At 41.4% G+C, this 26,704-nt stretch overlaps 1 protein-coding gene across 4 annotated transcripts in view; it reads right to left on the bottom strand.

Moving 5' to 3' along the window:
* The window catches only part of LOC149313440 (runt-related transcription factor 2-like), a 301,695-nt gene that overhangs the window by 89,515 nt on the left and 185,476 nt on the right, over positions 1-26,704 (bottom strand). For 2 of the 4 annotated variants that reach the window (XM_089519110.1, XM_089519112.1), the window contains exon 6: positions 12,589-12,750. The exons of the other annotated variants lie outside the window; for them this stretch is intronic. In XM_089519110.1, coding sequence (XP_089375236.1) covers positions 12,589-12,750 — 162 coding nt within the window. The remainder of the gene's footprint in view (positions 1-12,588; positions 12,751-26,704) is intronic. 4 annotated transcript variants of the gene reach the window in all.

The raw sequence follows: 26,704 nt of genomic DNA on the forward strand, positions 1-26,704 counted from the left end.
ATATGAGGTAAGGTACCACCTATATTGCATCTTATATAGATTTTCAAGTCATAATTCAAAGTATATTTTACTCTTTTAGTCCACATTTTCTCCCACTGTTACAATTAGATATTTTGACCTAGAACTTGGGCCCACTTTACCATAGATTATTATTACCTAATCTTCCATTTCAATTTTTAACAGAAGTTTATAAAATTTAGAGATCTGGTGCTTATTTTCTCATTTCATTTTTCTTTTTAAAACTCTGGATCTGCCTCTCCCGTCCCAGTTGTTTTCATATCAGTCATAAATCTTTCTCTCACCTGATGGTGTAAAAATCAATTTTGGTTATACCCTTCCAAAGTCATTTCCTTTTCTGATGTTATTTTTAGTTGATTTTGTTCTGTTTTAATAAGATCTTCATGTGTAATCCATTTTTCACTCAGCATCTCTTCCCTTTTATAAAATGCTTTGTTGATTGGGGCCTATTTTGGGATACATCTACTCAGGTTGGATTTAACTTTCTTCTTAGTAAAGATTGCCTTATGAAGTGATTTCAAAATTTCTATTCACTTTTGATTTATCACAAAATAGATCCACACAACCCCCAAATTTGTTATCTGCACCCTCGAATTATAACATTCTCTTTTCTAATTTTATCCAATCTGAACCCCAGCCTAGGCAGCATGCATAATATTATAGTTTTAAATTTGGTAAAGCCACACCTCCTCTAGCAATACCATCTCTGGCTGCATCTGCACTGCACAATTAATCCAGGCTGACACCACTGTAACTCTCATGACTCAGTGCTATGAAATTTTATTTATTTAATTCTGGGAGTTATAGGCCTGATACAGACTGCCAAAATAAAGCTGCTTCAGGTCTCTTTGGAGGTATTCTGTTTAAATGATGCATGCATCCTAAGAATCCGGAAGCTGCACCAAAGCTGCACTCCAGTGCTTAGGAATGGAGTGTGGCTTTGGTGCGACCTCCAGACTCTTAGGACCCATGTATCATTTAAATAGCATACCTCCAAAGAGACCCGAAGCAGCTTTATTTTGGCAGTCTGTAACAGGCCATAATTTGGTGAGGCACCATAGCTCTCTGACAGAGAAGGCTATAAGTCTCACAAAATTACAATTCCCAGAATTTCATAGCATTGAGGTATGGCAGTTGAAGGGGTCTCCATCTGGATTATTTCTACAATATGGATGAAGCCTTGGGTATACTTCAGTTTACCTTGTCTTTTTTCCCCTGATCAAATAAATTCTGATATGTCCCTATGCCATATTTTAAATGGTATATCATTTGTTATCTTCAATGTATTTTGAAATGGGAAAATTTTTTTGTCAATATATTCATTTTGCTCATTGAGATTTTAACCACCCCTTATAAATCCAAATTCCTCCAACTTTTCATACCTTTTTTCATTTCTTGCCATACAACATTATAATTGTTCTTGAAAATTTCTGTATTTTTAGTTATTATTCTCACTTCCAGGTTTTTTATTAATATATTTTTTGTTCTTCATATGAAGCACCTATCCATCTTCTAAACTTGTGTCCTAAATCCAATTCTTTTCAAAATTTTTCAACATAAACAATGAATTAACGTTATCAAATGCCTTCTTGGCATCAATGAATATTGATGCCAGTTTTTTTAAAAAAATCTATATTCATTTTGTGACAGTCTATCGTATTTAACATGTTTCTTACATTATCTTTAAACATGCTTTCCAACATGAAACCACTTTGGTCCTCATGGATCCAGTCAATCAAGATTTCTTTTAATCGTTCTGCCATGACTGACTATTCAACAGGGGAATGGGTCTATATGAATCAAGTGTATCTCTGTTATCTTTTGGAATAATTGTAATATTGGCCTATGACCGTGACTTTAGAATGTTACCACTCAATATTGTATTCATCGTTCTTTGGAAGAGTATAGCAATGTGTTCCTTAAATGTCTTGCAATACTCTGCTATAAAGCCATCTGGCCCAGGTGCCTTACCAGATTTGCTTCTTTTTATTGCTTCCAGAACCTCCTATGTTGTTATTTTCTTTTTTTAATCCTCTCCAAATTTTTATTTATTTTGTCTTCTTTAATGTATTTCTCTTTAAATAAATTGGAATAATATTTGGGGGGGAAATATGTATTTGAGTCTAGTCAGTAATTCTCTTGTGTGGTGGGGTTCAAGGAGTAATTACTGGGTTTAAACCTACCTTGTTACAGTGAGGCATTTACTAATCCCCTTATCCACTTGGCCATTTTCCCTCTGACGGCTTTTAAGAATTAGAAAGGGCCACATGCAATGGCTCTCCCTTCTCCCAGGTTCCTATCACATCAATGGGTTGCAAAAATTGAAAAGTTGTGAAGGACAAGCAGAAGCTGCTGGTTATAACCACTGGACCAATTACAGTGTATCAATTACAGCATTGAAGTCAGACAAATCTGAGTAATTTTGTCTAAAAAATGTCATATAAATTCTTCACAATGTGCTGTTGAATGGTCAGCATTCTTGCCTGTAAAAGGCCCCAAGCTACTTGAGACAGCTCTTCACTCCCACAATGCCACAACATAGGCCTTCTATGGAGCTCTAACCTGTGTTCTGTTGGACTCACTCCAAGTTTTCTGCCATCAGTGCTCTAGTCTCCATCTCATGCATTTCACAACTGTCAGCTCCCTAGTAAACCAGGAGGTTCATCTGGCTCCACTCTGTAGGAGGGAGCACCCATTAGTGATTGGCTTAGCTATTTCCCTTTTCCAGAGATAGGATCAGCTGTCATGACAATAGGAAACACCACAAAAGATATTAGGAACCCCATCAGATAGTGATCTGTCCAAAACAACACAATTATAACAACAGAGGAGGTTCCTCTAATCCAGACTAGGCCACATTCATCACACCCAGTACAGAAAACCAGGTCCAGAGTGTGCCCAGTAACATGATACCACACAAGATACTACTTGAGACAGACTCATGGTCATCATAGAAAACATAAAGTCTTGAGAAGCTTCAACATGGATGTTGAAATCCTCCAGCAAAACAAGGGAGGGTGAGGGGAGATATGGCTTGTTGCTGCCACCAGGACCCGCTCTAGGTATTTTGCCACCCTAGGCTAGAAATATTTTGGCACCCCCTGTTTCCCTCATAATTATTTTCACCCCTTGATTTCCACTGTTTCGTTTGTTAAAGCTAAACATGACATAAACGGTTCCAATCTGTTGTCATAGTATTGAGAATTAGTCAAAAAGCCAATTGGGTTTTTACAGGTTAAAGACTTTTTTATTGCTGTGACATTTGGAATGGAGACTAATGCACACATATTCCTTTTGCAAGCTGGAAATATTATTCATTCTAATGATGTGGAAAAATCTGGATCCCACCCCCATGAATCTGTGGGGTGGTGGACCCCTAAAAACTAAAAAACTTTACCCAAGGGACAGAAAAGGGTGTCACAAGAAAGAGAAGAAAACCAGTAGGGTCACCAGGTGAGAGGACCAAGGCTGCTGCCACACTGCAGAATTAATGCAGTTTGACACCACTTTAGCTGCCCTTGGCTCCCACGGCGACCGGCTGTCCTAACCTCAAAGGAGGACAAGGCACTGCAAAATGTAGGGCTTTCAAGTAAAATGGAGGACATGACCAAGGAAAAGCTGAAACCTCTCATATACATATAAATTCATGCTTCTTAATGATGCTCAAAGGGAGGACATTTTTGGAATTCCTCCTGGACAGAAGACTGAAATGTAAGATATACCCCAGAAAAAGAGGACATCTGGTCATCTTGCTGGTTGCATGCTATGGAGCACTGGGATTTGTAGTTTGTTGTGGCTCCACTATTCTCTGACTGAGAAGGCAAAATCTCCTCCAAAAACCCAAATCCCAGGATTCCATAGCATTATTTCTGCAGTGTAGATGCAGCCCATGAAAAAAGGATGGGAATGGCTCCAGGTTGAGAAAGAAAAAATACATAGTAGGCACACCATTTACAGCGGTTTAGAAATAAACTATAATAATAACAACAACAACACCAGGAGTGGGTAAGCCACACTCTCTCAGCCTCAGATGAAGGCCATGGCAAAGCTTCTCTGAATTCATATTGCCAAGAAAACCCCATGATAGGTTCGCCTCAGGGCAGGACAGACCTCCTCCTCTTCCAGGACTTGTCCTCCATTCCAACCTTCTGTCCAGGAGGTATTCTAAAACATCTTCCATTTTGAGCATGACTAAGAAGCATGCATTTACATTTCTAGGAGTGTTTTGAGCTTTTCTTGAATCCTGTCCTCCCTTTTTCTTGAATGTCTTCCATTTTGGGGTGCCTTCCTTTGCGTTGAAGACATCTGGACACCCTGGGAAGAAGACCAAGCTTTTAAAGTGGATTGTTGGAGCCAGTGTGGACTAGTTGTTTGAACATTGGACTATGACTCTGGGTTCATATCTCAACTCGGCCATGGAAACCCACTGGGTGGGCATCACATTCTCTCAGCTGCAGAGGAAGGCCATGGTGAGCCTCCTCTGAACAAATCTTGCCAAGGAAACCCCATGAGAGGGTGGCTATGAATCAGGAAGGACTTGAGGACACACAACAACAACAACAACAACAGCAACAAGGGGGTCTAGGAATCTGAGAAAAGGGTGAGTGAGTGGGAAGGGAGGCAAAGGTGGGTGGATAGGGAAGGAATAGGGCCAAAGTCTGAGAAGGAGGAAGGAGTTATTGGGGGGGAGGGAGAAATGGGGCCATGGAAACCCACTGGGTGAATTTGGGGGAGTCACAATCTCTCAGCCTCAGAGGAAGGCCATGGCAAGCCTTCCCTGAACAAGTCTCTCTCTTGACAAGAGAGAGAGGGAGAGAGAAAGGAAGAAAGGAAGGAAAAGGGAAGGAAGGAAGGAAGGAGAAAAGAAGATAAGAGGGAAGAAAGGGGGAAGGTAGGAAAGAAAAAAGGAAGAGGGAGGGAGGGAGAAGGGAGGCAGGGGAGGAGAAAGGAAAGAAGATAAAGGGAAAGAAGGAACTGGGGACCAGAGTCGGAATCCCAGCCTTGCCATGGAGGCCCACTGGAGTGGGTCAGTCACACTCTCTCAGCCTCAGAAAGAGGCTGTGGCAAGCCTCCTGGGGGGACCTTGCCAAGAAGCCCCTGCGAAAGGTTGGCCCTAAGTCAGAAAGGACTTGAGGGCAAAAAACAACAACAAGAACACAGTTCTGAGTTGTAGGACTCAGAGAGGAGGGTGGGCAAATGGGGAAGGAAGAGGGCTGAAGTCTGGGAAAGAGGGAGAAATGAGGCTGGGAGACTGGGGAGACCTCTCTCTGGGGGGCGTACCCAGAGCTCCCAGTCCATGCTGGCATCTGCCTCCGAAGCCGGGGCTGAGTGGCCTGAACCCTCCCCACTTAAAGGCACTGCCAGAGCCCTGCTCTCTTCCCTTGGTTCTCCCTCTTTGCCTGCCTTCCCAGACTTTGCAGAGGCTGATGCTGAGGCCGCTCCTTCCTCCTCCTCCTCCTCCTCCTCTTCCTGCAGGCCCAGGACCTCCTCCGCCCCAGAGACAGTTTTCACTATAATATGTTTTAATTATGCAAAACAAAACAAAAAAGCCGCTGGGCCCCCTGCTGTTTGGCGCCCCAGGCAATGGCCTAGTTCGCCTATATGGAAGAGCCAACCCTGGCTACCACACATCTTTGTAGATTTGCCCTCATAGAACAGTATTAGCACAAGACAATGTAGTATAGAGAGTGTATGGAGTCTTCATATGACTGGCATTTTATTTGCATATACATCTGATTTAGGAAAATAAAATCTGGCAGTTCCTCAAAACGTGAGCAGTGTCAGCCTTTTGCTTGTATGCTATTAGACAGCAACTGAATTCAGTCATATTTAACAGCTAAACTGTAATTAGCCCATTAGAGACTGCTAAGTACTGACTTTATGTGACATTCTCGTTCCAATGAAATAAATTGCAGAACTCTTGCTGATTTCAGTGGGACCAAAATTCCGTTCTTTGTTTTAATGTTTACTAGTCTGGATTCTATTATATTTCTCAAACTTTCTCCACAAGACATGTACAAGGTTTCTAATTTTCCACATGCATCTCTTGAATTCATTACTTGTTTGCTCTCTCTCTCTCTCTCTCTCTCAGACATACACACACAGAGAGTGGGAGGGAGGGTACACAACATATAAAACAAGTATTTGAAGTAAATACTATAGTTGCTGGATGTTATTTTAAAGGCTGCTGCCTTTTTCAGGAACATCACAGTCTAGTGGAAGGACATGCTACACAGATCCCTGTGGCTTTAAACAATTATTTTGGTTTCTATCAAATTGCAAATATAGACCAAAATTTAATATACAGTACAGTCTTGATTATCCAACATTTGGTAATCCGACATTCCGGATTATCCGACGTCAGATAGTCCGTGGGCGTGGCTTGGAGCCCTTACCACGCCCCCAGCCGAAAAGGGCTCCAAGCGTGGTGGCGAGCACCACCAGGCCCCAAGCACACTTTTTATAGTGATTGCAAGGCTTTTCATAGTGATTGCTAGGCTTTTCACTGGCGCGTTACAAACCGCCATTTACTACGCACTCCGCGCGTACTAGGGTTAGGAAGGGTCTTACCTTCCTAACCGGCCCTGTTCCTAGTACGCGCAGAGCGCGTAGTAAAAGGCAGTGCCCGTCCACATGGGTGCTGCCATCTTTACGTCTCGGATGCACAGCGTCCAGATGTGGCGCGGCGGAAGTGATGCCGCGAGTGCGCGCCTCATGGTTCATGGCACCACTTCCAGGGGCCAAAAAGAAGCACCATTTTGGCGCTTCTTTTTAGCTGTGCCGGGAAGCCTCACGGTCTGGCCACTGGGGCTTCTCGGCGCAGCTAATGGCGGCGGCGGCAGACCGCCCGCTTTTGGGCGGTCTGTAATGCACCATAGTGATTGCAAGGCTTTTCATAGTGATTCAAGGCTTTTCTTTTTTTAAATAATAGTCTTTATTGAATATTTACAGAATAAAAAAGGGGTACAATATTCTATACTTTATATATTCCATATTCCACTCTCTTTACCCCCCATCCCCCCTTTCCGTTCTTCTACCTATTTTTTGAGTGCTACTTCTATTTTAGCTATGCGACCCACATTCCTCAAAAAATATATTTCCCTTCACCTTTATCTCACCTTCCTCCATTCCTCTTTGGCTTATATACTAAGAATGTGCATCTATCCATATCTCTCCAGCTTACAACACAGAATCGGTATAGCCTTCCTCCTTTTCTATTCTTTTCTTATTTCATCTTTTCCGTCTCATATAATTCTCTTACTCTTACCCATATTTGATTTTCTTCTTCCAATATTTCTTCTTTTAGTTTCATAGTCATTGTATCCATCTCAATTACTTCTAAGCATTTTTCCAACCAATTTTCAATTTTAGATACTTCCCTGTTTCTCCAATGTTTGGCTATTGTAATTCTAGCGGCGGTTATTAAATATAAAAGTGGTTTTAACTTTTGTCTTAGAGTCTTATTTTCTACTATATTTAATAAACACATTTCCAGTGATTCAAGGCTTTTCATAGGGATTGCTAGGCTTTTCCTGTGACCCTCCGGATTATCCAACATTTTCGGCTATCTGACCATGGGACCGCCCGTTTATGTCGGATAATCGAGACTCTACTGTAGTCCCAATCACAGTAGTCCTATAGAAGCAATGAAATTTACATAATTTCTGGAGACTTACCAAGTTCTGACTAGTTTAAAGGGTCTGCTCTAGTTGGGAATAACAACAGTGGATATTGGACAGATGGCTTTATGCTATGTACTGTATATTCTGCATATTTTTGTCTTGAAGAGATCATTGCTTCAGGACTATTAAATCTATCTAAATGACTGCAATCTATATTAATAGTGATAACTTGGACCAGGTTCTCAAAATGAGACATTCTTTTTTCTCCTCAGTATAGCTTTAAATTGCTTCTATTTGCCTAGAGTAACAGAGAAGAAATGAAGGGCCAAAATCAAGCATGCAAGCTTGATTTTGGCCCTAGCTGTTGGACCACAAGGCTGAGCAAGAGGAGAAGGCCAGGTCTGTAACAGGGACTGAACTGAGTTCCAAGCCACTTGGCCAGCACAGCAGCAGCACTTGCAGACATCAATAGTACAACCTTCATGCACTGGCACACGTCCTCATGTACAGACTGAGTCCCTTATTCGAAATACTTGGGACCAGATGTGTTTGGGATTTCAGATTTTCTTGGGGGGAGGGGTTGAAATAACTGTATTCGCATATACAGTCGGCCCTCCATATCCACAGATTCAACCATACATGGCTTGAAAATATTTTTAAAATGTATATATGTTCCAAAAAGCAAGCCCTGATTTTTTCCACTTTATATAAAGGGCATCATTTTACTACACCTGAGTATCAATGGATTTGGTATCCACAAGGGGACCTGGAACCAAACACCAGAAGATGCTAAGGGCACAGTGTACGTACATAATGAGATGTCTTGGTGATGGGACCCAAGTCTAAACTCAAAATTCATTTATGTTTCTTATATACATTATACACATAGCCTGAAGGTAATTTTATACAGTATTTTAATTTAACAAGCTGGGTATTCATTTTACTGATCTATGAAAAGATGGAAGGCTGAATCAACCCTGGAGCCCTGGGATCGAATTCACAACATTGTGGCTGCAGTATCGGCATTTAACCCCACCTATTACCATCCAAAAGAACTGGGAACCGAATCCATCTACTTAGACAGTCTGTGGCTTCTTATGATCTTTATTTAGGATTTCTTCCCTCACTCACCTGACTGCTCTCTCACTCCCTCCTTCTGACTCCCCAAAAGCCTCACCTCGTTTCCTTCCCTCTCCCCTCGGTTAAGAGAACCCAAGTTGGAATCAGGGCCAATCAAGACTCTTCACATCTTCCACTGGCTGGCTAACAGAACTCTGTGGAAGTCAGATCCAATCGGGTCTCCCAATATCCACACTGCCCATGTCTAACCCAAACTAACCCATGTCTAACCCATGTCTAACCCAAACCCAAACGAAGAGGACGCTGCCGCCGTCCCTTTCCATCTGGGCTGGGCAGCCCAGAGGACTCTGTTCGCCGCCGCCGCGGCGTTTTTCTGGGGGGCGGGGCCGGTGGGAGCGGCCCCTACAAAAGCCGGCCCGCCGGCTCCCCCCGAAGAGGACGCCGCCGCCGCCCCTTTCCATCTGGGCTGGGCGGCCCAGAGGACTCTGTTCGCCACCACCACGGCGTTTTTCCGGAGGACGGACCCCTTGTTGAGCTTTTTGTCCACGCCTCTATATCATCAGGGCGGAGAGCCAAGGACTATCGCCTGGTCCCGCCGTCGTGGACTCTCCAGAGGGAGGGAGACAGAGGAATGGGATGTAGTTAGTTTCTTTTTGTTAGGGGTCGGTTGGGACATGGGTTGTAATGTATTTATTGTAATTTTGATTGTCTTATTACTAGTTTGAATAAGGATGGATTTATAGTTGTATAATAGTATATGGGTTTTTAAGCTGTTGTATTCTGTATTGTGATGTATTTTACTTTGTTGTAAACCGCCGTGATCATTGGAACGGCGGTATATAAATAAAATTTCATTTCATTTCAAACTATGATCCTTACTCATCATCCCTAATTGTTTACTATAATTTTTGTATGTTTATCTATAGTTAGCCTTATTGAGAACTACTGTACTTTGGGTCTTAGTGTGGGGAGGAAAATTGATATAAATAAATTGTCTATTATTGTTGTTGTTGTTGTTTTCTTTCTATTCTCCAGTCCCACTGTTCAACAACCACTAATCGGCCTATTGAACCCTGTGTTATTTCTCATTTCCATGTATTTTTTTGTGTGAGTTCTGATGCACTGAACATCTTTCTTTATATATTCAACTAGCTTCTACTTTTACCTCACGTTAGGAAATAATCAAAACTCATATTTTTCTTTCTGGATGCACTGTTTCCTTCTTTATGTATATTTTTATTTACTTGTTTGTTTCCTATTCCTGGATTAATAATCAGCATCACAGTTATTATAGAATAGGGAATGAGGCAAAAAAAATGTTTTACCTTCATAAACCAAATTCTGGAGTGGAATTATAATTTTAGATTTTATAAATACATATTTTAACTGCTGGTTGTTGTTGCCGTTGCTGCTGTTTTTTAAAAGAAAACAGCAGCAACATAGTTCTGGCACCTTGTCAGCCATATTATTTTGCACAAGATGTACCAGGGTACCATAAAGCACAAAGCCTTTTACCCCAACACGCTTAGCTACAAACACTGTTTACTTATCTTTGTGAAAGCCAAAACAACAGCAGCAGCATTAACAACAACAACCTATATAAAGAAGAGAGTAGTACAAGAATCCAGTCCTCCTCAAAACTTGATATGCAAAGAAGATTGTTTCTCACTTTTACTCTGATGGCAGGACTTCCAAACACTTTGAATCTTCCACACATCAGGCAATCTTGCCTGAATACATACTGACAATAAGCAAAGGCTGCAGGGCAAGAAACCTCCACAGCTGCTGCAGACCCAACCAAGCCATTACCCGCAGGTATTGCCAATGGCAATGCTGCAAAAATAGCCAATGTGAGACTACCCAGAGACTTGAGCTAAATTAAAATGGTCTACCAATAAAGCCAATTTGAAGACAGTAAAGGATGGTTAGTGTTTCTAGAAACCATGATCTATCCAATGTAGTCATGAGTATAAGTGGATGAGGACACTGCAAAACCCTAAGGGATATCTACCTCATTGTTTTTGCAAAACAAAAGAATCCTCACTTCTTAGATAAAAGAAATGAAAGAAACGAAACTAATCTAATTCTGTATGCCTTTTAGGCATTCAGGATTATGTTGCATTAGTTCAGCCTGGCAGAGATGGAGTGAAGGGAACTAACCTTTATATAGTACTGTGTATAATTTGTATAGTTCTGTGGATGGTCACATGGGTTCTGCCTCCATGGATTCAACCAACAAGAGCTCAAAAATATTTGGACAGGGGATTCCAAAAAGCAAACCTTGATGTTTGCTATTTTATATAAGGGAAATTAGTGTACTACACCATTATATATAAAGGGACTTGAACATCCACAGATCTGGGCAGCCACAGGGGGTCCTGGAACCAAACTACAGCAGATACTGAGGGCCCACTGTATAGGTTAAGAGTGCCTGATATAATAAATGCTCTTGCAAACTAAAAGTGGAGACAAAGACTCATCCATGTGCTACATATGCTTCCCTTTTAAATTTGGCAAATTGATACGGGTGAATGCTTTTGCTTCATATGTGTATGTAAGAAGAAATGGCATTCTGGGGTGGCAATCAGAGGAAAAGCAAAGAAAGAGGATGCAGAGATGGCATTCTGAGGTGGCCTCGCCTGCAAGTGACAATTATTATTATTATTATTATTATTATTATTATTATTATTATGACAGATTATGCTAATGCTTTGGGCTGGAAGGGAGGGGAAGAGGCTGGCATTCGGTGTGGGGGGGAGCAAGGGCTTCAAAAGTGTCATTGGTCTGAATGGGAAGGGAAAGGAAGAGGTTCCAAAGAGGAGGAAATGCTGGGCTGGAAGTGAAGGGGAAGCTAGAGGCTGGCATTCACACACACACACACACACACACCTGGAGGTTTTTAAATTTGACAAGTTGACAGAATATGTGAACACTGCCGTCAGATTTTTTTTTTAAAGGAGGGGGAAAGCACCCAATCTGTTGGCCAATGGTTGTAGGATACGTCACCTTTGACGAAAGCAGAAGTGAATTTTATTGACAATAAAGGAGGCTCCATTTTAAAGCGGTACTGTAAATGTGAACTTCAGAGGGGCGAATTGCATCAATCAAGATAAAGGATAGTGGAAACTTATTTTCGGGGAGATTCGGTACCAACTCAGCGAATCCAGACTGGATCTACCCAGGGCAAATGAGCGGGTGGGAACGGGGCCTAAGTGGATCATTTTATCTAGAGGTGGACCACAAAGTACAAGAAAGTATAATATGCGTGTATATACAACACATCTGTTTGTATGGCTAATACTAGCACCCTGGCTGTTTAGAAGGTGTCTCTATAACACTCATTTTCTTTTTCTTTGTCTTCATGTCTTTCCACATGTTGACCAATCTATTCCAGGACTGCATTCAAAAATATATTAACTTAGGCTCTGATAAGACTCTGAAGAACACAGAAACTAACAACAACATATTCTCAGTGTATTGCTTTGAGAGGAATGAGTGCCAAGTACAGACATTTTGATATTAAGGAATAAATTAATGTATGAGAGTGAAACAAGGGTTTAGAAGAAAACACAAAAGAAAAACCCATTTCACATAAGAGAGCTAGAGCACAGCACTCCTCTGCTGAAAATGGTGTGAAAGAGAGCAAGCTGAATCCATAAGACTCTGTGACTTTGAGGGACTTCCTGACATTCAGGCCATGGAACTAAAAAGATGAGTGGGACTGGAACCAGCTTATAGAACAACCCCAACTATTTTTGTTAACTGGCAGATGAGGGTAATAATACTTGTTAGTATTTACCCACTAAGCAGCCTTAGCTTCTCCTGATTCTATCTGAGATAGCTGGTTTAATTCAAACACAGTCTTTACCTGAGAGGCGCCTGGGTACATCGGTGATGGCAGGAAGCCCTGTGCCTCGTGTGGAGGACAGGGGAGTTGTGGAATGAATGGATGGCGAAGTCATCTGGCTCAAGTATGATGGGTAAGACTGGTCATAGGACCATGGAGGGGATGACTGTGCTTGTCTGGGGTCTAAAAACAAAACAAAAGAGAAAAATAATTTAAAATGAGAGACAGGAACAGCTGGTGGAGTTATTGTCCAAGAACCATTTTCTTTATAAATGATGGGAATATGTCAGAAGAAAAAGACTCCAAACACTTGGCCTTTATGGGAATGGCAACTCAAAGAATTTGTGTGGCTCCCAAGAGATGAAATCTGTATATGTCTACTCAGAAGTAAGCCCACATTGAATTCAATGAGGCTTACTCCTATGTAAGGTGTGCAGAAAACTGACTGATCAAGTGTCTTCTTCCAGATCAGCCCTTGATCACTGTCCAAGGGAATGTTGATTAAACTGTAGTGAGAAAGGCTGTATTGGATGTTGACAGAAGTACAACTAAATACTGGCAGTTTTCAAAACTGGTGTGGATCATAGCAAGGTGAAAGAATAGAGAAGGATTAAGCCTACAATGAATAAAGGGATTTGAAAGCTATAGTGACACTTGGTTCCAGAAGTGATGGTCTTTTTCAGACAGATTCTATTACTGCAGTTAGTATAAGATGTACACATGGAATATACCTCTCATCTAAAAGAACTAAACCTGACAATTCAGAAGAATTTATACCAGAAGCTGGATATAAGGGGTCAAAAAGAACCACCAGAAAAAACAATGAAATAAGGTTTTGAAGAAACCTGGGAATACGTTTTTAGCCTGCACTATTTGGACAAACTAAACTGAAATTAAAAACAATAGTTGCACTCATTGGTGGAAGATTCATATGTCATGTAGCAAAATAATATATTGGACACTAAGAAGTTCCTATAGTCTATTTCTGCTAGAGCAGGCAATTTGTGTATTTGAACTTACATAAGCCAAAGAAGTTATAAACATTTACTTCTCTAACAATTCTGTCATAGGTCCACATATTGTTGAAAAGGAAAACAGTTTAAATCTAAATGATTGCACATGTATTGATTGTTAATTGTCTTTTCTTTCCCATATTTCCTTTAGTTTATAAGCCTGAATCTTTTGCATACTTTCATTTGTGATTGAAACTGGCATTTTATGCCAAGAGCTTTCTCATTTTATAAAATCTTTGTAAACTACTACTACTACTTATTATTATTTTTTCTTATTTCTATCCCACTTTGTTCCCAGTTTGGGACTCAAAATGGCTTACAATTAAAAACATTGTTAAAAATCCACAAATATAAAAGGTATTAAACAATTAAACAATAACAAAAAATCAACACCAGGTTAAAAACGTTTATCATTAAAACAAACACACCCCGAGCACAGCAATTAGCAATATCCAGGACACTGTGACCTTATATAATCCCTCATCAAATGCCTGTTAGAATAGAAAAGCCTTTGCTTGTCTGTGCAATGAAGGTAGGGAGGATGCCAGTCTAACTTCTCTGGGAAGGGAGTTCTAGAGACTGGGGGCAGCCAGAGAGAAAACCATCTCCCATGTTCCCATCATATGTACCAGTCAAGGTGGTGCAATAGATAGGCCTCTCCAGCAGATTTCAGAGCAATGGCTGGTTCGTAAGGATGAATACAGTCCTTCATATAACCTAGACCTGAAGTGTGTAGGCTTTAAAGATGTTTGATCAGTGGTGGCCATTTTTGCTTGATAAATTGTTTATCATAAAGGGCCATTGAGAATATAGTCCTGTGAGGAGCTGCTCTGAAAACTTGAGTCCTCTGGCCATAGACATATACAGCTTTTTCAAAATCCCTACCCATCTTAAACTCGGTTGCTGCTAGCTCAAACTTTTCTTGATGTCAGTACAACCTCTTCCTCTTATGCATAATCTTGGGGCCGCGGCAGTGAATGCCCTATGTGAAGTTGTCATTAGCCTGGTATTATAATATTCTAGTAAGAACTTCCCAGATGTTCTAAGAGTGCGGGGCGGATTATGTAGCGAGAAGCGCTCCCGCAAGTACCTCGGGCCTGAGCCATGTAGGGCTTTAAAGGTAATAATCAACACCTTGTATTGCACCCGGAAGCTAATTGGCAGCCAGTGAAGAGATTTCAGTATTGGTGTTATATGGTCAAACCTAGATGTTCCAGTCACCAATCTGGCTGCTCCATTTTGAACCAATTGAAGTTTCCGAATTTGGTACAAGCGTAGCCCCAAGTAGAGCGCATTGCAGAAATCTAACCGAGAGATTACCAGTGCAAGTACTACTGATTCAAGGTCTTTTCAGTCCAGGTAGGGATGCAGTTGGCGTATCAACCAAAGCTGATACCAAGCACTCTTGGCCGTCGCATCTATTTGGGATGTCAGTGGTAAGGACGGATCCAGGAGTGCTCCCAAACTGCAAACCTCATCCTTTAGGGGAAGTGTGACCCCATCTAGGACTGGGTGACAAAACTCCATCCCTGGACTTGGGGTACCTATCGCAAGTACCTCCGTTTTCTCTGGATTCAGTCTGAGTTTGTTTTCCCTCATCCAGCCCATTACCAATCCAAGACAGGCATCCAGAGGAGAGATGCTATCTCTAATCACTGCAATGGTCGGGGACATAGATAAATAAATGTGGGTGTCATCAGCATACTGATGACACCATGCCCCATTTCTCCAGATGATTTCTCCCAGCGGCTTCATGTAAATGTTGAAAAGCATGGGGGACAGAATGGCGCCCTGAGGGACTCCAGATGTCAGCTTTCTCTTAGAAGAGCAGCTGTCCTCCAGCATCACCATCTGGAATCTGCCTGAGAGGTAGGAATGGAACCACTGGAGCGCAGTGACCCCAATACTGAACTCCCTCAGGCGTTCCAGAAGGATACCATGGTCTATGGTATTGAATGCCGCTGAGATGTCCAAGAGCACCATCATGAGTTCTGACAAGCATAGCATGATTTTTCAACTGTGAAAGGCAAATAACATGAGACATATGAGCTGTTTAATGAGCACAGGTTGGGAACCACTGGTCTAGAGCAGGGGTAGGCAACCTTTTTGAGCCGGGGGCCGGGTTGCTGTCCCTCAGACAACTGGGGGGGCCGAAGCCAAAAAATAAATAATTAAATATTTTTTTAAAAAATTATATAAATAAATAAACAAATGTAGGACAAAATAAATAAACAAATGTAGGACAAAATTTTCAAATGGAGGGCACTTTTTTTAAAAAAATGGAAGACACGTGAAAAAATTTGCTAATTTTTAAAAATTTTTTAATATAAATGCATGTTTCTGAGGTTTCTATAGACAATTGCCCCCCCTTGCCCTCGCTTGCCCCCCTTGCCCACCGCTTGCCCCACCTTGCCTGCCGCTTGCCCACCTCCTCCTGATAGGCCAAAGGACCCTTGCCTTCGTGCGAGAGGCCAAAGGCCCTGGCGGCAATCGGCAGCAGGACCAGGCTGGGGCTGGTCCCAAGGCCTCGCTGGGCCGCAACCGGCCCGCAGGCCATAGGTTGCCTACCCCTGGTCTAGAAGAATGTTTAGCACACTACAGTAGATGAGATGGGAGGAGAAAACACACAGGGAAGCAAAAGTGGATGATGAGGCAGAGATAACTATTTGTTTCTGCACAACATGAAATGAAATGCCCTATATAATTATTTTGGAGTGGTTACTAATATAAATAATACTCCATCTATAAATGTCTCTGCATATTTCCATCTGCCATCCACTGTGTTGCTTAATTCCATGCACAGGTTAGTTACACAACAAGAAAGGAGGTAACAGCAGGGAAACAAACAACAATTTCCTACTACCTAAGCCTCTCTTAGGCTGAAAGTATCCAACAGAGTGTTTTTTCCCAACGTTTAGTGCCATACTGATTATTATCATGGGACTGAAAGTTATTTGCCCCTCATGGTATATTCAGGGAGGTTCATCTGTCTGTTTTACCAAGGTACTTCTCTTCACAGAAGCAGGCAGAACCACACTCTTTAGTACTTCACAGAGATAGGTGGGCAGCAAAGGCAAGCTACATTCATGCTGGTCTTTTTCATATCCCTTAAGTCAGTATTGCCACCTGACTGCCAACTCAGAGGTCTGTCATAAGCAAGGTCAAATTGCTGAGATATCACAGAATGTTCTAACTTCAGAGAGGGACACAACAGAAACAAAACAGTTTCCATTACAATAACAGCAGTCATAGCAAACTGACCATGACAGTAAAAGCTGTTTGGCAATGGAACCAACTTCCTAGAGATGTGGTAGGGTCCCCTTCTCTGGACATCTTCAAAAAGACACTGGACAACTACCTCCTGGGGATGCTTTAGTTCAAGATCTTGCACTGAGTGGGGAGGGGGTTTGACTAGGTGGCCTATGAGGTACCTTCCAATGCTATAATTCTGTGAAGAAGAGAAACATAAGCTTGATTGGAAAGGACCTTATACAGCCCCCCCAACACACACACACACACACACGGGCAGAAGGTGAGCACTGGAAGAGTCAAGACTGGGAAGCTGAATAAGAAAGTCCAAGGAACAGGGAAACTAAGCAGGATCGGAAAGAAGGTAAGGGGCAGAACAGACTGTGCACTATGCATCAGTGACACAGAGGAAGTTATCTACAAAGGATGTACATTTTAAAATACAGAAGAAACAGGATAGGAAACATCAGTGATAAACTCTGAAGGAAAACTATATACCAGGTCTACAAACAAGACAGAGTCATGTGAGGTTGCTGCCACGTCACTGAAGATGGCAGGTTTAGCTTCCCTTTTACAGTGTATTATGCATTTCTAGTACTATGATTCCAGTTTATCTGACATGGCCACATCCTGTGGAATTCTAATGTGTGTAGTTTCATCAGAGACACCAGAGGATAATTCTTTGACTGTGGATTCTAGGGGTTTCCTACTCCATCCATCCCACAAAAAAATCCCCATAATAATAAGAGTTTCTCTAACTCTGAGCAATGAACACTGTACTGTTGATGTTTAAAATATTTCTCATGGTTCCAACTATTTGTCTGTATGCTGTTATTTCAGTTACTAAAGTCACAGTTTCCTCTAGAACAGATGTTGCCACAGTGTTGATGTGAAAGCTAGCTTAACTCCTACTTTCAGTTTCTATGTCTCCTCTACTGAGATCCCACTATGTATGTTGGCCACATTTTAACCATTATGCCTTTTCCTGTCTCACATATAATAATTTTTGCTGTTGTTGTTTTTGTATATGAAAAAAATACCTCACAAAATTATCTATTTAAGGTGTTTTACAGACCGCCCAAAAGGGCGGTCTGCCGCCGCCCTTGTTTGCTGTGCAAGGGAGCCGCAGTGGACAAACCACTTGGCTTCCCTGTGCAGCAAAAAGAAGCCATAAAAAGCGGCTTCTTTTTCTGGCGCCATTGTGACACCGCAAGGCGCCAATGGCACCCTTGCGGCATCACAAGGGCGCTGAGACGTGCGGACGCTAGGCGTCCATTACGTCAAAATGGTGGTGCCCATCTGTATAGGGCACCGCCATTTTGCCGCCCTCGTTACGTGCGAGGGACAAGGCACGTCAGGAAGCACCGCCCCTCACGCGTAATGACGGCGCCCAATAGGGCCCTTCTATAAAGCACCTATGGTTGCTATAATTTTCTGTCTAAACACAACGAGACAAAACCTTCCTATGTACAGGCATGTTCTATAAGATTTTAGGTAGGAAGGAGATTAACAAACACCCCAACACAAAATTTTGAGTTGACAAGAGTATTTATGGTCAATTTACTGGATTCCATTTTCCATTTGGGTCTGCACTTCCTCAAGAAAAATATCTGCTTATTGGGTGGTTTGTACTTTATGACCTCTCTGTGTTGCTTTTACAGCACGCCAGTTAAAATGCCATGTTGAATAAGAGCAACTCTACTAATCTATGCCTTGCACTGCCACATGTTGCATACCTTACATTGCCATATTCTACTCTGAGTTTTTAACAATAAACACATCTCTGGGAGGAGGAATGAGGGACCCACAGCCTCCAGAATATGCTCTCACACACATCAAAAACATACAAATATCAGCCAGAAAACAGCTATCATCCGAGACCTGGGAAAGAAAACCATCCAATCAGAATCCTGTTTACTACGCTAGCATAAAATAGCTGTGTATGCTACCAATGAAGGCTTCTCTATTGTCCTCTTTACACAAAGCTGTGCCCTGGAATGTATCCAGTGTTGTCCTACACACTGTCATATTGTTGGGGGAGATCTAGAATCTAGTTTTTATGCAATATTATTTGTCAGTATATACATTATCACTGAGGAATTATAGCCATCAAAAAGAACTTGCAAATTTCTAAACCTAGAGAAGTGGAGGCCCCAGAAAAAATGGAAAAATGCAGGGAGGAAACAGTTTTTTCCCATTTGGAGAATATTTTCTTTTAGAATGCCAAATAAAGCATTTAATATAAGCTGTTTATGCATTTACTGCCCCAGTATCCCTTCTAAATGTGTAAGATGAAGACTTCCTTACTTGCATATACAACTATGTGCAGCTTTATATCACTATAATTTCTAGTGTTGGTTTCCTTTCCTCAGTTATAAATTATATTTATGTATGTGTATTATGTATGTATGTGTGTGTGTGTGTGTGTGTGTTATATAATGAATTTTATGCTCCTAAACTAAAAACATGACTTTCAATCTGTAAACTTGAGAGTAATACTACTTTTTTCAGTTCTTCCAAAATTTTCTGTCCTCTTCCTCCCCAAAAACTCAAAATGTGTTTTCTATGGCTTCAATATTTTCAGAAATTTTATATCCCTATCCAGAACACACCATGAAAACCAGCAGTCCCCTGTATGCTATCTAGACATGATATCAATACCATATAGCAATATCCTATCAGTATAATGGACAGCTACCTGGAGTACTTTTACTTACAAAAAAACTGCCACTGTCTCTCAGAAGAAAATATGTTTCTATATTAAGCAATTAATAGCATAATCCTATACATTCCTATTCAGAAGCAGAAGCTGCTGAGTTCAGTGAGGCTTACTCCCAGATAAGTATGAGTACCAAATTTGAGGTGCAGAGAAGAACTAATAATCTAAGCAGTAGAACTGCAGCCTGAATTTGTCATTTTATAAATTATACTGAAAGCCTTAATGAAAGTCAAAAAATGTTAGTGCAAGGAGACATCTAAAGCCAGAGACTTTGTTTTTGAAAGATTCTGTCTAATCACCACCATCACCACTGCAGAGAATCACAAGGGATCCTTAAGATTTTTAAGAGGGGAAAGAAATTGGATAGCATGCCAGATATATTGCTAGAGTAGAGCTAGCATGGTGTAGTGGTTTGAGTATTCGACTATGACTCTGGGGAACAGGGTTCGAATCCCTACTTGGCCATGAAACCCACTGAGTGATCCTCAGAAGTCACACTCTCTCAGCCTCAGAGGGTAGCAATGGCAAACCCCCTATAAAGAAACTTGCCAAGAAATTCCTGTGATAGGGTTGCACTGGGTTCACCATTATTTGAAAATTACTTGAAGGCAAGCAAGAACAAAATGAGGAAACTAATGTAGTTAGTGGTCATGTCGTGACATATATACTGATATTTTTGTATGTTTTAAATGTTGTTGTTGTTGGATATCTGACAGTTTGTCTCCACTAAAGTAGACCCATTCAATCAATTGTTGAATGGTGAGTTACAAGCAAGTATGGGCTGAAACAGACCGGCCCAAACAGACGACGTGACACTGCCCCTGAAAAGGTCAGGTGAGAACCGCAGCAACCACACAAAAAGCTCCACTCCAGCTTTTTTCCAGTGCAAAAAGAGATGGTAAAATGCCACTCCTTTTTGCGCTGGAAAAGGGGTGGCTTTTCCACCATGGTGATGCCTCTTCAGCGCTCCTGCAGCGTGCAGCCTATGAACACTGCACCACCAGAACACTGCAATACTGCCCACCATCTGGGCGGAAGGACAGTGTGATGCTTGCTTCCGGGCTGTGTTGGGACATTTGTTGTCCATACACCATGCACTGGCCCTAACTCTCATTTCATAGAATCATTGAGTTGGAAGAGACCACAGGGGCCATCCAGTTCAACCCCCTGCCATGCAGGGACTCACAATCAAAGCATCCCCAATAGATGGTCATCTGGCCTCTGTTCAAAGAAGGAGACTCCACTACACTCCGAGGGAGTTTGCTCCACTGATGAAGAGCTTTTACTGTCAGGATGTAATGTTGAGGTGGAATCCTAATGTTGAGGTGAAATTTCTTTTCCTGTAGCTTGCATCCATTGTTCCGGGACCTATTCTTTGGAGCAGCAGAAAACAAGCTTGCTCCATCCTCAATATGATATCCCTTCAAATATTTAAACAAGGCTGTCATATGACCTCTTGACCTCCTCCAATTCCCTCTTCTCTAATTCCCTCTTCATAGGGCAAGGTTTCCAGACTTTTCACCACTTTGGATGCCCTTCTCTGGAGACATCCCAGCTTGTCAACATCCTTTTTGAATTGTGGTGCCCAGAACTGGACACAGTATTCCAGCCCAAAGCAGAACAAAGTGGCACTATTACCTCCCTTTATCTAGACAATATATTTCTGTTGATGCAGCCTAGAATCACATTGGCCTTTTTTAGCTTCCACATCATACTGTTGATTCATATTTTTAGCTGCTGAATCACACTGTTGATTCATGTTCAACTTGAGGTCTACTTGAGCTCATAGATCTCTTTCACACATAATCTTGTTAAGTTAGGCGTCCCCTATCCTATATCTATGCATTTCATTTTTCTGCCCTAAGTACAGTATCTTATATTTCTCTGTGTTGAAATTCATTTTCTTAGCATTGGCCCAGCTTTCTAATCTATTAAGATCATTTTGAATTTTGATCCTGTCTTCTGTGGTATTAGCTATTCCTCCTAATTTGGTGTCATCTGCAAATTTGATAAGCATGCCCTCTGTTCTTTCATCCAAGTCATTCATAAAGATGTTGAACAGCACTCTGCCCAGGATAGAACCCCTTGGGACCCTACTGGTTCTCTCCAGGATGAAAAGGAGCCATTATTGAGCACCCTTTGGCTTCTGCCAATCAACCAATTACTAATCCATGTAACAGTTACCTTGTGTAGCCCACATTTTACAAGCTTGTTTGCAAGAACATCATGGGGAACTTTGTCAAAGGCCTTACTGAAATCAAGGTGTGCAATATCCACAGCATTTCATCAATCTACTACGCTAGTAATTTTATCAAAAAAAGTGATCAGATTTGACTGGCATTACTTGTTTCTCTGAAACCCATGTTGACTTTTTGTGATTATGGCAATTCTTTCTAGATGTTCACAGACTCTCTGTTTAATAATCTGCTCCAGAATCTTTCTTTTTTATTATAGTTTTTGTTGTGGTTTTAATTAGACATCAAAAACAAACAAACAGATAAACAAGCACATTTTCATTATACATTCCTCTCTGTACATTCCTTTTCTACTCTCCTATATCATCCTTGTAATATAATACAGTTGTTCCAAATTATTATTCAATAACCAATTGATTCTGCTCTAGAATCTTTCCTGGTATTGATGTCAGACTAACTGGACGATAATTGTTGGGATCCCCCTTTCCCCCCTTTTTGAAGATGGGGACAACGTTTGCCCTCCTCCAGTCTGCTGGGACTTCTCCTGTTCTCCAGGAGTTCTCAAAGATTATTGCCAATGGCTCCGATATTACATTTGCCAGTTCTTTTAATAACCTTGGATGTAGTTCATCAGGTCCTGGAGATTTAAATTCATTTAGATTGACAAGGTATTCTTGTACTACCTCTTTACTTATTCTGGGCAGCATTTCTCCCATTGTGTCCTCTGCTCTATTTTCTTGAGGTTGACCACCCTTTTCTTTTTGTGAGAAGACTGAGGCAAAGAAGGTGTTGAATAATTCTGCCTTTTCTCTGTCCTCTGTTGGCATTTCTCCATGCCTTCTTTGCCTCAGTTTACTGAAATCAGCTCTCCCAAAGTCCAGAATGTGTGTCTGACTATGCCTGGCTTTGCACTGTAACAAACCCCTGGAAAATATGGTCACAGTGACTCACAGAAGCCCCACCACCTCAGGAAAACACACTCACAAAGATTTGGAAAGGTTTATTCACTCAGTTTATTCTAATCAGGATTAACAACCCAGTTTAGGCTGTAGTGTACGTGAAGCTCTTTTCAGTGCTGAAATTTAATATTTTTGAGATATTCAACTGAATAATAGAATCACACACTTTTTCCATTCAGCCATCAATGTACCTGTGAGGTATTGATTCCCAAATTAGGTGGTACTGCCCCTTGGAGGCAGTGAAAAGATCCAGGGGGGAGGTGAGCGAAAGGTGGATAGCAGGGAGGTGGAGAGGAAAAAAGGGTGCAGCAGGGAGGATTTATGTATTTATGGAATGTATTTATGGAAAATGTATTTATGGAATGTATTTATGGAAAAGATAGACAAGGGGAACCAACGGCTTTTAGGTGAGGATGAGGAGTTAGAGCACATGGTGGGGGAGAAGTGGGGGCAAGAAAGAGCTTTCACATTTGGGATTGCACTTAAGCTTTGTGAGCTTAACTGGCAAGTTGGAGCTGCACTGTTGCTCCTGCTTTCACTTGTTGGACAGGCCAAGAGAAGAGATGGCAGAAGGGGGGCACATCTCTGGGGAAGGAGAAGGAGAAGTATCTAGGGTGATTTTAAAATAAAGAGTCCTTAGACTCAGAGTGAGTCCTTCCTCCCTGGGAGAAAATTTGGCAAATGGCTGTACCTTCTGACCAGAAAGAAACCTCTCCCTTTGCACCTGGTCACCTTGAGAGGATCAACTGAGCAGCCAGTCAAGCAACAACCAAAGAGGCTCTTGCCTGCATCAGCCTTTTCTGCAAGGCCACAGCAGGCAAGAGGCTTTTAAATCATTGCTCAGCTGGCTGGTTAGCCACTGCTCCCTATGCATCCATTCACCTTGGGAGCAGCAACTGAGCAGCTGGCCTTCCCTTTACTGTAAGGCTGGCACATGGGAGAGAAGAGTAGACTAGGGCTGTTGCTGTATTCGCATATGAAAGACTGAGGTGGAAGAGGAGACAATGGCAAGCTGCATGTGGCTGAAGTAGAAGCCTTTTGAATAAACTGGTACACTCTATTCACCAGGATTTATTAAAATAAATGTTATCCAACAGTGTTCTGCCTTTTGGCTTCAGATAAATCATTTTTATTCATTAACCAAACCAACTAAATATCTGAAATATCATGTCATGCCACAAAATCAATAACTGAAATAACAGTGCTGCTGCTTGCTATTTCTAAATGGAAAAAAGTTGCATATCATAACACTTCCTTTTCCCACAATGTGTTAAGTTTATCGTACAGGACTTGGAGAACGGGGATGGAGCAGAACGGAAGGGAATGGACCAAAAAGGGGGGAAAACACATGTTATCTCACAGGACAACGCTGTCGATGCCACTGGGAGTCTCCAATTCATTCACCAACTGTTCCACAGCAGCCAAATTTGAAGGACTGTTCAGAATTGTTCTTCAAAATTGGCTGTGAAATGGTTGGGGAATAGATTGGGGACTTCCAGCAACATCGACGTTGTTCTTCCATGCTATAACATACATCCCCCCCCTTCTCCAAGTCCCTTGCAATAAACTTATGTGTTTCCTCTCTTTTCTGTGAGGCCTTTCTGTATAAGCCCCCCTGCAGTTGTAGAGACGGATTCTAAGGCAGCCCTTTCCTAACTTCATACCTGGCTTTCAGGTGTTGGTATCACATCAGCCCTGATTAGTTTTTCAAAAATGGCCTTCATCTCAGTAACAATGACATCATCACACAACCAATCAGACTTGGCAATCTAACAACAAAGACAAAGAAAGCTCAAAATTAGCTTCATTTGTTCTCAGCAATATTGTCACATAGCCAACTTGATTATCTAGGAAGTAGTCTCTCCTTCTAGCAAAATGTGATACCAGTACTGTAAGTGACTATAGCAGGAAAAACTGCAAACTTTTTCTTAAACATTTAGTGGTCCTTTGAGTACCTTCCTCATTTGGAAAATGTTAGGTGGAGAACATAGAGTTTGGCCTTAACAAAAGACATGCAGTACTTATAATCCGTCAAAAAGCCAATACTCTCTCTTCCTCAAGGTTCAGCTCTGTCATTTCTTACATGCCTGAATGTGGAGGCCCAAGTTTTGGCAACAGCTAGGAGTGCATATGTACAGCTCCAGTGATGCACTAACAGCTAATATTCTTATAGATTCTGAATCTGGTCATGGTGACACACAATTGAGTTACATAGCTATGAACCACCATTTGGACTACAGTCATATGGTCTATGTAGGTCTGCTGTTAAAAAGTGTGCAAAAACATCAGCTGACCCAGAATCCTGTGACAAGTCTGTGGACTGGGACAGGTTATGAAGAGCACACATCTCCACTGTTAGAACAGCTACACTGGCTATCGTTCTGCTTTCAGGCACTTTCTTTTCTATATGGTAATTTTATCTATTCCTCTTTTAATTGTTATTATTTTAGAATGTACGCCTTGGGCAGGCTTTTATATTCTCTTTAATTTTACGACTTTGTACAGCGCTGTGTATAATTACAGCGCTTTAGAAATAAAGTTTAATAATAATAATAAATAATAATAATTGCATGGAGAAGATGGAGAAATGCTAAAAGGGAATAGAGAAAGGCCAGAACTACTCAACAACTTCTGTGCCTCAGTTTTCTCACAAAAGGAAAAAGGATGCTCAATCTGAGGAAAATGACGTAGATGATGCAGAAGGGGAAATGAAGCACAGAACAGGTAAAGAATACCTTGCCAGTCTAAATGAATTCAAGTCTCCAAGACCAGATGAACTTCATCCAAGAGTATTAAAATAACTGGCAGGAGTATTATCAGAACCACTGGCAATAATCTTTGAGAATCCCTGTAGAATATGAGAAGTCCCAATAGACTTGTTGTCCCCATCTTCAAAAAGGTGAAAAAAGAGAAGGCAAATAATAACCAGCCAGTCAGCCTAATGTCAATACCAGCAAAGATTCTAGAGCACATATTTAAATAGACGGTCTAAGCACTTTGAAAATAATGCCATGATCACAAAAACAAGTCATGCCAGACTGATCTTATCTCTTTTTTAAAAATAGAGTCACATGCTTTAAACATGAAGAGAATGATGTGGATATAGTGTATCTTGATTTCAATGAGGCCTTTGAGATGTTCCCCCATGATATCCTTGCAAAAAAGCTAGTAAAATGTGGACAAAACAATGGAATAGTAAAGTGGATTTGCAGTTGGTTGATTGACTGAACCCCAAGGGTGCTCACTAATGGCTCTTCTTCATCCTGAAGTCTACTGATGTGCCAATGGGTTTTGTCCTGGACCCAGTGCTATTCTACATCTTTATCACTGACTTGGACGTTGGAATAGAGGGCATGCTTATCAAATCTGAGATGATACCAAATTAGGAGGGGTAACTAATAACCCAGAGGACAGGATCAGAATTCAAAATAACCTTCACAAATTAGAGAGTTGGACCATTTCTACAGGGAGAAATGCAAGGTACTACACTTAGGCAGAAAAAATAAAATGCACAGATATAGAATGGGGAACATATAGCCTGTCAAAAGTACATATGAAAGGGATCTAGGTGTTTTAGTAGATCACAGTCTAAACACGAGTCAACAGTGTGATACAGCAGTTTAAAAAGCCACTATGATTCTAAGCTGTATCGATAAGAGTATACTATCTAGATTGAGGGAATTAATTACTCTCTTCTGCTTTGGTCAGACCTGAGCTGAAATACTATGTCCAATTCTGGACATCACAATTCAAGAGGGATATTGATGAGCTGGGATGGGTCCAGAGGGGGGTAATCAAAACTGTGAAAGATATGGAAACCATGTGTAGCAGTTTGGGGAGCTGGGTATGTTCAGCCTGCAGAAGAGAAGGTTACTGGATGACATGATAGCCATGTTAAAATATTTGAAGGAATGTCATACTGAGGATGGAGCAAAGTTGTATTCTGCTGCTCCAGAGACCAGGACACAAAACAATGAACTCAAACTACAGGAAAAGAGATTC

Source organism: Sceloporus occidentalis, unplaced genomic scaffold (assembly GCF_023333645.1).
Source record: "Sceloporus occidentalis isolate IW3139 unplaced genomic scaffold, rSceOcc1.0.p SCAF_4, whole genome shotgun sequence".
In the NCBI taxonomy this organism is placed as follows: Eukaryota; Metazoa; Chordata; class Lepidosauria; order Squamata; family Phrynosomatidae; genus Sceloporus; species Sceloporus occidentalis.